Raw genomic sequence first — 12,961 nt, forward strand, 5'->3', positions numbered from 1 at the left:
CAGGCTACCCTCCCTCCCCCAACCAAACATATCTTAAAAGTTAAAATTTTTCACGCATCATATATTTTTGGATGTGGGCCCAAGCAATGTCGGTCTGACAACTTTCAAATGGATAAATTATGTAATTTGGGCTTTGGTGCAAAAATGTCATATTGCAAAAGATTTTTATGGCTTTCTTGTAAAAGAAGTAGAAACTAAGTCTGATTAATTAATATGATAATATTCGTTATTTGTTACCTTTTGTTGATCAGTGTGTTGAAAACGGTGGTCAACATTAGAGAGTGTTCCATATAGTGCCATCCAAAAATCGACTGTCTTACTATATTAAAAAAAAACACATTAATCTTAACAAAAATTAAAAAAAAATCAGCAACTATATATCATCAATGAAATCCAATTTCTCTTCTTCTGCTGATCTTTTCACTCGAGTAACTGCCTTTTCAACCTATAAAAAAAATAACGTTATTAATTTCTACATAGAAAAAATTTTGAGTTCAAAAATAATATGTGCATAAATATACACTCAGAGACCAGAAAATTATGCATATTTATGTGAGGTCGTATGGAAAAATTTTCAATTATACAGAACGCTCAAATATTTTTGTACAATTATTTAATGTAAGGTATTATTGAATATCTGTTCATTCATATTTAAGCATTATTGAAACAAATAAATATTAGTTCTCCCATGGTAATTTTTTATGCATAACATTAATTTGAACGAGAAAACTTATTTAAAAATTATAAACTTATGTGGATTAGCTATCTTTAATTATGACTAAAGTTTGACAATGAACTTTCTTAAATTTTAAACTTCAACAGATTGCCAATATGTTATTATTTTATTAAGAAAACCTGAATGTCTAAATGGTTGGTCACAATATTTTTTTTATAAATATAATTTAAATTTCATTCGTGCAAATAAATAAACAATGATAATGATAATGATAGTGGTGGTGATGATGGTGACTATAAATAACTAATTTTTTTGTGAAAATAAATAATAATGTCATAAATGTACAAGTAATTAAGGTCTTTGTGATGAGAATTGCATACCTCAACATCCCAATTTGTTCTGGCGGTAAGTATGATAAGAATGAGGGTCTGTAGAAAAATACCAGCGATCATGCCCCACCACATGCCCTAATTAAGACATAATTAAATCCAAGATTAAACCAAAATCAACAAGCAATTTAGAACAAGTTAATTAATAAAAGAATGAGAATGAAATGGACCTAGTTTGCGCCTGCTATCCAGTTTTTTTTTTTAATTTAGATGGTTCATATTTTAGGTTTTAATTTTATTGTATTTTTATTACTATTTTTTTTTTGAAAAACTACTGTTAAAAAGTCATTTTTTTACTGTATGTGCTGATTCTTTTTAAGGTAAAAATAATAAAATTTTTAGCCCCTTAAATTTATTTTGATTATCAATTTGGCTCTTGAAGTTTAATTTTTATCAAACAATTTTCTAAAATTTCATAAATATACACAAATATTAGTCCTTAAGCTGCTATTTCTCCATCAAACCATAAAGACTAATTACATATAATTTTAAAACTTCAAGGACTTGATTAATAAAGACTAAACTTTAAGAATCAAGTTAATAATTGAGTCAAATTTGAGGGATGAAAAATAAATCTTAGAATTAAGTTATTGCCCAAAAAAAGTGTGAACTTACTGCTACTCCCAGACTGGTTTTAAAGCCAAGAACACAGCCAATTGGAAGACCAATCACATAATAGCAAACTAAATTTACATAAGCCACCAGAGCTTGCCATCCACTCCCAATTGCCACTCCTATATTACAACACAATACATTAGAGCATTTACTATTAATATATACCTAGTACATAATTTGAACAAAATATGAAAATATGAACAGTAAAATTATAAGAGTAAAATGACAAATTTGCCCTTAAACTATAGAGCAAGGATTGTCTAGACCCTATACTCATTTTTAGTACAATATTTTCTTTCAACATTTTAAAATAGTATAATATTGTTTCTATAATTAACAAATTTTAATTTTAATAGTTAGTCCACCGAAAAAGAAAACTACTAAAAGGACTAAGAAATTATAGAAAATGATCTTATAGTTTAAAGAAAAATTTGCTCTTAACAAAAAATTATAATTGCTCAACAACTAGGGAACTAAATCAATGGCCTCGAGCTTGGAAACTTAAGCATGCAATTGCTTTAAAAACTCATGGGATCATACCCCTCTTGACAAAAATGATTAGTTGAAATTGAATGTGAGTTTGGGATTTTATAGTTAATTAGTTGTTACCTGAGAGTATAGGTTGAATGCCATTCAAGAGAACGGAAATGGCAAGCAAAGGGGTGAGGTTGGAGACAGCTAGAATGACTACAGAGTCAGTGGTGAAGAGTTTGCTCATTTCAACCCTAAATATCAAAATCAGTGCGCAAAAAACTATGCTGATTAACAAGCTTGTCCCGTTCACCACTATCACTGCAAATCTTGCCACTTTTGGATGAGCTGCTCCAAGTTCATTACTCACTCTCACACTGCACACAAGTATGAGTGGATTTGAGATGATGTGGGAAGTTGACAAAGTTAGACTTAATAATTAATATATAATAAAATTGAAGATTCTATAAACAAATTAACCTGGTTGCTGCACACAGACCCAGCATGAAGTTTATGTCCCAGTTCCAGTAGTTCATACTGAAAGTTCATTGCATTCATGTAAAGTGTTCATTAGATTGCATGCTTCATTTGAAACCCAAAAAAATTGTGATATATATGGGTATATTTGGTTTCTGTTATGATTTTTGGTTTTTAAAAACTGTTTTATACTATAGTTTTTAAAATTATTTTTAAAACAAAATGAAATGAAAATTTGTTTGGTTATGTCATTTAAAAAACAGTTTTAAAATTAAAAAAATAGATTGACAGTGATGGTTATAAGCAATTAATAGTAGTGATTAATAATAAAAATTGATCAAGGTAACTATAATTTTTAATAATCAAATATAATATATTTGAAAAACAAAACAAGAACAACTTAAAGTTGTTTCTATTTTTTGTTTTTAGAAACAAAAGAATGAAAACAATTTTAGAAACAAATACATGAAAAACACTTATCTAGATAAATTTTTAAATTCTTCTATATTCAAAAATGAAAAATAGTTTTTAAAAACAAAAAATAAACAAGCTCTATATAAATATATATGTATTTTTTCTGTTTTGTTTTTGGGGTTTGAAGGATAACATACCATATGGAAATAGAATCCAGTGCAACTGTAGGGTCTGGTAGAAGTCCTGATAAGAGCACAAGTCCCTGGCTGTACCATATCTCCAAACTGCATTCACAATGAAATAAGAAAGTTGTGTTAGATTTAGTTTATTTCATATACTTATTTTGATTTTGTGTGGTTTGATCTGTTGTTTGTTGTTGTATTCCATCATTTATCACGTTACATGAGACAATGCTATCTTGAAGATTTGATAAGAAAAATATAACATGACAGACTAATAAGTGTGTGCTTGGGATGGCGGTATTGTACAGTACATAGGTTTGGCAGAAGCAACAAGCTAAACATAAACTAAAAATATTGGGGTCTTTTTATAATAGTCCTCACCTCACTCTCCTCGGAGTCTTTTGGATGGAGCTCCAACATTTCTCATGGAGCTCAAGCCGACTTTCTCCAAGGTGGTACTTGAGTTATTTTTTACCCCACCAAAGAGATCTTTTAAAACATTTTCAGTTAATTCAATGATTCCAGATTTAATCTCAACTTCCTTAAGGTGATAGAAGTTGGAGGTTTCACTCTGTAAAGGTTTCAAAAGATCTCTTTGGTGAGATGAGAAATAATTTAAGTATCACCTTGAGAAAAGCCGGCTTGGGCTTCGTAAAGAGTGTTGGAGCCTAGTGTAAAAGAACCTCTGGTAGGATGGAGTGAAAACTATTACACTTTTTACTATTGACTAAAATGTGAGTCTTTGTCTAAACTAAATCACGCTATTCATGACTTGTGAAAAGTACAGCTTTCTTTAATCTATAGACATAGACATTAAATTAAAAACTCAAAGTCTATACTCAATAGAAATTCTAATAGGAGCCACACAAAGACATGAGAAAATGATAATAAAGTTAAAAAAATAAATTCATGATGATTAGGTCTCTAATAAAATTATAAAAAATTATAAATATTGATTCAGACAATTACAAAATTATATTTATATTTAAAATATACATGTCTTGTTTGTAATTAAAACTCTTCATTTTGTAACTATTTGAATTGATATTTGCAAGTTATTTAAATCAAGGACCTACTTGTTATTAATTCCCTCTTCTAAGACTTAATTGTCATTAATTCTCTTTCTTGGAACTTTACTATCATTTCTCCAAAGGCATTCACTCTAATTCATGAAGGATACATACCAGAGCATGACAGCAGAAGCAGCAGTGAGCTTGAAGTAAGGCCAAATACCAGAGAAGGCTTTTATGGAGAACCCAGTCCAAGTCTCCTTACATGATGGGCTCAGAACAATGTAAAGCCCATTAATGAACACAAAAAGCCACCATGAAAAACTGAGAGTCAAAGCAGCCCCAAGGAGCCCAAGGCCCAAAACAAAAACCACAACCCAAGACAGCAATATGTGAACCAAAAACACACCCACAGACATATAGGCCAATGGGTTCACTATGTTTTGGGCCTGCAAGAACCTTTGCATTGGGCAGCTCAATGCAAATGCATATAACTGAGGGATGATCCCACGGGCAAAGATTTGGCCCTCTTCGGCTATGTCTTGGTCCTGGCCCATGGCCTTCAGAATTGGGCCTGAAAACCAGTATAAGAATGTGAGAAGGAAAGCTGCTCCTAAGTGAAGTACAATTGCTCTTTGGCATATAATTCCCATTGCTTTGTATTTCCTAGCTCCATATGCTTGTCCACATACTGTTTGTACGGCACTAGCCATACCTATCTGCAAATATTACACATGTGACACTGATATTATGAATTCATAAATCATCTAGAAATGAAAGTGAAGACCTTGCATTTAAATTTATGTCTTAAGCTAAACCTAGTTAACAATTTTGCTCAATCAAAAATAGGGTTATAATTTTAAAAAATAATACTTCCTTGATTACTTAATATAAGTTAGTTGTAGCCTTGATCTTTTAAGGAAAAATGTATAAATATTTTGAATTATACTTTTAATGAAATGCCTTATTAAATGTTTTAATAACAAGAGTAATTGAAATTTTAATGAATCATTTTTAGAGGATAAATAAAACAAGTGTATAGTTGAAAAAAAAATTATAAAGACTACCCAATATTTTATATTTTAGACTAAAAAATTTTTTAAAAAATATCTCATATTATGTTATGGGGGTATTTGGTAACAAAGTTTTTCTCATCTTATTGCTTATACGAAGATAAAAGAGAAAATAATTTATATTCTTTTCATCCCAATTCATAAGATATTATTAGAGGTGATTTGGTATTATAAAATATAATATACTTTCATAAACGTAAATTTTCATTAATTATATTATCTTTCCCTCCTTATTATATTTTTTCTCTTTATTTAATATTTCACAAGTGAGATTATATTAGATGAATGGTATTTTTAAAAGTTTAGACTCATATTTTTTAAAATTAATATTATAAAATATATTTAATAAATTTTATCAGAATACTTAATTATATTAAAAAAAAACTTCTAAACTAAGAGAGAGAGAATAGTATCCAGGACGACGGAAATGACAGAGGGTTGTTGAACTTGCGTCACGTCACGAAGTACTGAGAACTTGAATGCGAGTGACGTACTCCACGTGGAGGCTAACAGTTTCTCCGTTATTAATTTATTAAGTAGATACAAAAGTCAACAAGCACCTAACTAGTAAGATGGCAGAAATGGTATCAGTCCCATGTACTCCCAATTTTTTAAAGAAAATAATTTTATACCAATAAAAAAATTAATCTTAAATTTTATTTTTCTAATCTTATTTATAACATGTTTCATTGTAACTAAATAACACCTTAAAAATCTATCTAACAATTTAATAAATTTTTAAATTTAATTTTATTAAATATACATATTTTAATGGTATATTTTTTTTCTTTTTAACATTCAATAAAAGGCAAAAATAAAATTTTATATAAAAATTTAATAATATAATTTATAAATAAGAAAAAAAAACCTTCTCCCTCTTTTTCATGAATAAAATCAGAGGGAGTAGATCATATTCTCACCAGTTTTATTAAGTTATTTTTAACAAATTTCATTGAAACACAAGAAAAAAACTTTAAAACTTATTAAATTTTTATTATAAAATTTTAAATTTATCTCTATTAAATATATATATATATATATATATTAATAACATATTTTATCACAAAAATATTTAATAAAATGTAAAAAAAAATTAAAATGAAAAATTGATAACATATCTTATAAATGTAATATTATATATTATTTTTTTTATTCTATAAATAGAAACGAAGGAATAAAAAGAATCGAATTCAAATCAAGTAATTATTAGCAAAAAGATGGTGGGGAAATGATCAACAGTACCATGATTCCATAAGCAAGACCTTGAATTCCAACGCTGGCTATGGAGGCTCCGGCAAGAGCGACGGTGCCGAGGTGGCCGGTGAACATGAGACTAGCGAAGGTGAGCATGTAAGTGAACAAGGACACCACAATGGATGCCCCAGAGAGATGCCATAGAACCTTAGATTCCCACCCAACCAGCCTCACCCATCCTCCAATCCTTATCCTCCCTCTCTCCAGCATCTCCTCCACCTCGTCCGCCGACATTCCCCGGGCAGCCGCCGCCGCCGCCGCTCTGCCGCCTGCCCCGGTCCCATTCTGCTGCTCTATCAGTGGCTGGTTATTGTCATTCTCTGATGTTGGACCCATGCTTCCTTGCTCACAACGCAATAATTAAGCTCACTCTCACGGGTGATTAATTTCCACACTACTAATTAGTGTTTGTGTTTGTGTTGTAATGATTATGTGCTTATTTATAATACCACAGATATAATAATTATTCATCTGTTTCTTTTGGAAAGTTTTAAAAGTAATCTTAAAGCCATACATCCCTCATTCTTTCCTTGTGTTACTTTAGTTAGAGTAATCTGTCGGTCTTCGCCACGAGACGACTAGTAGTTGGAGCTAACAAATAACAACTTAATTTATTTCATTATTATAATATTATAAGAGTCACGAAGTACTTTATGCTTATGTATATATTTATTTAGTTATTTATTTTTTATTTTTCTAGATAAAATTTTGAGATAATATAATTTTTAGTTCACAAATTAACTTTATCTCAATTGTCAATTTAATTCTTGAACTTTAAATTAATATAGCTCAATCTTTATAATCTATCAAATTAAGAAATCACGAGTACTAAGTTTTAGAGAGTTGAAAACTATTGGGGCTAATTTGTTCTAAATCAAGAAATTATAAAGATTGAGTTATTTTGATTTAAAATTTAGGAACTAAATTTTGACCAAAAGATTAAGGATTAAAAGTTATATTTTTTTAAAAAAAATTCAAAAAAGAATTATGGTGATCTCATATATAGTATTTTTGAATTATATTGAATAGGTTCTGTATTTATTGAAATAAATTGATATTACATAGAAAAGGGCTTGCATGAAAATATTATTAGGGTTTGTTTGGATATATGTTTGAGAAAAATGATTATGAAAATATTGAGTAATATGTCTGAGAAAATTAATTATGAAAATATTGATTAATATAATTGATTTTGAATATAATTAATTAAATTATATGGTATAATTGATTTATAAAATTAATTTTAAGTATAATTAAAAAGTAGAATTAAACCAATTAAAATTGATGTGTGTGGCAATGACTCTTGTCAATTAAGCAAGTAGTTGGCATTTGAATCTCAATTCTTGTATATGTAGAAACTTAATTGGGAGAGAGCTATCATTTGCCCTTGGTATTTTGGGAGAAATAATCTCTATAGTAAGTAAAGGCTATAGTAGAGTTGGAAAATATGTAAAACCATAATTTTGTAAAAAAAAAATCCAAACACTCCGATTACGTACCAATATAAATCATGAACTCAAATTCATAGTTTTACTAAAAATATTCAAACACCCTTATTACATGTCAAAATCAATTATAAATCTAAAATTATATTTTTTAAAAAAATATTCAAGCACACTTGTACATGACAAAATTAATTATAAGTCTAAAATCATGTTTATTTTCTAAGATATTATTACTTACTTTTCAATTATACTTTTTTAAAAATTTATAAAAAAATTATATAAACTCTATTATAAATCATGATTTTTGTTCGTAACTGATTTTCATATATATCGAAATGTTTAGGACTTTTTTAGAAAAAATAATTTTAGGTTAATAATTAATTTTGACATATAATAGGAGTGCTTAAATATTTTTTTAAAAAATTATGATATTTAGTTCATAATTAATTTTAATATATAATAAAAATATTTGAATATAATATTTTTACAGAAGTATAATTTTAACTTTTAATTAATTATTTTGGACATCACAACCATATGTCCATATCCATCCCATCTATTATTACTAATCTTTTATAAGACAAAATGCACAACCATCCCATCCTTTCTACTTTCTGATATCAGTCAGGTGATAAACAGATTTTTCAGTAATGTTTGTGCGTTTTGTCTTTTCTTAATAGTAACAAATCAATTTGTAAATTTTGAAGATACATGAGATTGAATTGTAAATACAACGGATTGAATCATATATATCATTGAAGTTATGATTTAAAAAAAATTAAATTTAAGAAGTCTAGTAAATTTGCCAAATTTAATTCATAAATATTAAAGTATTAATATTATAAGAGGTTGACTTGTAAATATAAAAAGTTTTAATTACAAATCATGAATATTTACTTGTTATTATGTGACATATGACATGCAAATATTAAAGTATTATTCACTTCATTAAAAAATAAATATATTTTTTAAAAATATAATGTATTTTTTAAGAGTTGAATGTTAAAAAATATTAAAACATTTTTTAATGTTTTAAAATATAATTAATACGTTATTTATTTAAAAATATCTTTAATAAATAAATTATTTTATGTTTGTTTTAATGTAAAATATCCTATTAATTAAAAATAAATATAAAAACATAATATTAATTTAAAAATAATTAACTAATAAGATTTAATTAAAGAAGCTTTATATTTTTAAATAAAAATAATATTTAATTTTAATCAATATTTTTTTTGAAAAAATTAATCTTTAATCCTTCAACTTTTAACTTACTTATAACTCAATTTCTTATGTATGACTCGCTGTGACTCAATCCCTCAATTATGACTTACTGTGACTCAGTCCCTTAACTTTTGATTCACCTATAATTTGGTCCTTATTTTTTAATTTTTTTAAAAAAATTCTTATCAAATGAAAGGGATAAAAAAATGCTCATATATTATTTTAAAATATCTTCATCTTGCTCATTTATATGAGATATAAGTTGACATAAAAAAATTAATCAAAATTAAGGAACTAATTTGTAAGTGATTCAAAAATTGAGGAATTGAGTTATAAGTGAGTTATAGTTGAAGAGTTAGGTTATAAGTGATTTAAAAGTTGAAGGATTAAAAGATTAATTTTTCTTAATTTTCTTAACCAATCAACGCTGGCTAGTGATCGGCCGATGACTGGCCACCACCTGTCAGCTAGACCTGCGGTGCGCCGCCCTACCCCAACAAACACCCACCCTCCTATCCGCTTCACGTGCTTCACGCCTGACAAATGCTCCAACTTGCTACGTTTCAGCATTTTCTCGATCGATTTTGCATTTTGTTTTCAAGGCTTTAAGTTCAAACTTTCTTAATATAACAATAATATTATTTTGATTTTAATTATAAATTATTTTTAACATTTTTTATTAGAATTAATTTTTTTTTAAAATTTATTAGTTTTGTTTTAAAATTTAATAAGTTATTAACTTTATTTTTATTAAATATATATACTTTAATAATATATTTTTTTATCAATAGTTAATGAAAAGTAAAAAAATTTATGATAAAAATTTAATGATATAATTCATAAATAAAAAAAATTTCTTTCTTTTCCATATATAGGATTGGAGGGAGTAACTGAAAGAAAGAAAGAAAGAAAGAAAAAAATAAAGGAAGAAAAAGCAAGAACCATCGTTTTGCTGAACTCTTTAGATTGGGTTGCAAGTTTTGCAGAACCATAAACTCATTAATTAATTGCCTTAATATTTGAACTCATGTCTTGTTTTTTTTTTTTTTTTAATCTCAAAAGACAAGTCCTAAAACCTCCCGAGTCCCGATATCTCTCACAACGAAGAAGAGTATTCCAATCTGTACATTAAGTGTGGTTGCAAAATTTTAAAGTAGAAAGAGATTCTCCCAAGTGTCAGAGTCTCACTGAGACAAGAGAGGGAGAGATTCTCGCAATAATTAATTATTGTTTGAAAAGTTTAGCGCGAAATTTGACGTGTTTGATGATGTTTTACATTTAGCGGTTTAAATTACTCTTTATATCATTCCGCAAGGGATTTTTAAAGTTGATTTGATATTTGAAAATATCAAATGTTTGGAAATTTTTTTTATTAATGATGATTATTGTAATATTACATTTCATTATTTTAAAATATAAAATATTTGAAAAAAAGTAAATTATATTTAATGAACTTCATTGATACATATAACTTCACTAAAATTAACTTATAAATTAAGATGGGGGAGTATTTGACAATTTTAGCTATTCCTTTTGATCCATAGCATATAACATTTTCTAAAAATTTTATTTGTTAAAAAAATAGGGCATTCGATAGTTTTTATATTTTTTTAATTGTACCTTTAGTTTATTTATTGTTGCTTTTTAAAAAATGATCAATTAAAATTTTAATTGTAATTATTAAAGCACTTGTATATTAAATGATAATATAATTGGAAAGGTGCACAATTTTTTAAATACTAATATTTTAACTATTTTTGTAAAAGTGTGAATTAGTTATTAATGTCTTATATTGTGAACTAGAGAGAGTACTTCACTAGGATTAAGGAAAATATTTAAAAGTAGTTTTTTCATTAAAATACTAAAAACTTATCACTATCTTAAGATTACCCTCTAATCAAAATGAAGCTTCCATAATCAAGTGAGGGAAGTAGAAGTTGAAACCCAAATTTTACACTTTTGGTATGCTTAAATTGGCTTCCTCTTGTAAGTCACTTTTATCAAAATTGATGGAATCGAGTTCCTCACCTAGCCAAATGCAACTCAGTTCCACTTCCACCAAAGGTTCAAGTTCAACTATTTTGCCCAATTGCCATCTCTCTGTGTTAATCAATTCATCACATGCACTTTGATTAATCACCAATTGATCTCGATCTCAAAATTGGTATAGGAATGAGTACAAACAAGCATCCGGTGAAGATGGATGATGAGCAGTTAGCAATGATTTTCTAATCATTCAACTAGAACAAATATGGGACCTTTGGTCTCTACTTTGATTGCTAGGGTTGAAATTGAGCAAGGGCCAACTTAAGGCTTTGATTCAAAAGGCCAACATGAACAACAGTGACATGGTGAAGTTCTTTGAGTTTGTCATCGTGATTGAGCCAAGTCTCATCCATTGTTGTTGTAACATCCTAGGGATTTGAATCCAATTAACTAAGTTTAATCAGGGTAATTAAATTTATTGACATGGTGTGTGGTAGAGGGATTTAATCAATGCAATTAATTGTGATTTCAGTCTTAAATATAGGTTTAAAATAAAGTCGGGTTACCTGAATATAAAATGGGGAGAAAATATGAAGGAAGTGATTTTATGCCATTTATCATAGTACTTGCTGTGTGTGCCACTATGCATGATCAAAATTTATTGATAAGAGTCTTGTGAACTAGTCAAATTTCAAAAGAGAGAAGAAAGGAGGAGAAAACAAAAGGCACATCATTTTTTCTACTAGGGTTTGAGATTGTAGACCATTGGAGCAATCCGAAGCAACCTTACAGTTAAGGTAAGATTTTTAAACCCCTTCACTTCCTTTCTCTTCCATTTTCTCTAGTTAGGAAGTTAGGGTTTGAGTTAGAATGATGATTTTAGATTCATATGAGCTATGAGTCTGAATCGGTGATTTAAATAGAGTTAATGAGAGTTGTTTGGATGATTTAAAACTAATATTAATAGTTTTATGAGTCATTAGTTAGTGGAGGCCATGAATATCTAAAAATTTACATTTATGAGGGTTGTTGGGGTGTTTAATAGCTATTAATGGTGATTATTGACTCATTTATGATAATGTGGATCATTGAAATCTAGTAAACTTAGTGAGAATGATTAAGAGTGAGAATGATTTTGACAAAAGGAAAAATGTAGAGTTAGAATGTTAAAAAATTGTTCAAAAAGGGATATTAATGAATGTTCTTGTGGTTGATTGTAGATTAACTAATCTTGGCACCATTCAAGCTTGAGAAGAAACTTTAAAAATTTATATTTTGGGAGGTAAACCTTTAACTTTTTCAAAGATTTGAGATAATTAGAGAAAAATCTTATTTGTATAGTTGTGTGTTAATTATTTGTTAGTGAGATAAGTTATTTGAAAAATGTTGGGTGTTTAAAGACCATTAATGCAATCTTGGCAATATAATGATTTATGTGTGTGAAGCTGTGTTGGTTTATTGAAAATAATATGCATGTTTATATATGTGTGTTAATGATGATGACTTAGAGCATGTCCTTATAAAAATTATGAATATGTGATATTTGGTTGGAGCATTATGGAGAAAGAAAGTTGTATGAATATGATATGATATGATTGATGTTATCAAATATTATGTAAATTGTCAATGTATGCATGGCATGATCATTCAGGCGAGAGTTCATTTACAAGAAGAGGAGTAGTTGTGTTAAACTTGTGTGGTAGTTGTGGCTTACCATTGGAATCAAAAGTTAGTATTAATAC

The 12,961-nt window shown here is 27.9% G+C and overlaps 1 protein-coding gene across 1 annotated transcript; it reads right to left on the minus strand.

Moving 5' to 3' along the window:
- Positions 1–255: 255 nt before the first annotated feature.
- LOC129317729 (protein DETOXIFICATION 41-like) lies at positions 256–6,979 on the minus strand. Its single transcript, XM_054962097.1, has 8 exons — positions 6,550–6,979; positions 4,409–4,953; positions 3,240–3,326; positions 2,632–2,688; positions 2,290–2,528; positions 1,681–1,799; positions 1,057–1,143; positions 256–445 (listed from the first exon to the last, which is right to left on the minus strand). Exons 1-8 carry the CDS (start codon positions 6,895–6,897, stop codon positions 374–376), a joined length of 1,554 nt encoding a protein of 517 aa, XP_054818072.1. The 5' UTR covers positions 6,898–6,979; the 3' UTR covers positions 256–373.
- Positions 6,980–12,961: the final 5,982 nt, after the last annotated feature.

This window comes from Prosopis cineraria, unplaced genomic scaffold (assembly GCF_029017545.1).
Source record: "Prosopis cineraria cultivar Desert tree isolate PC_DT_omini unplaced genomic scaffold, ASM2901754v1 PC8, whole genome shotgun sequence".
Classification (NCBI taxonomy): Eukaryota; Viridiplantae; Streptophyta; class Magnoliopsida; order Fabales; family Fabaceae; genus Prosopis; species Prosopis cineraria.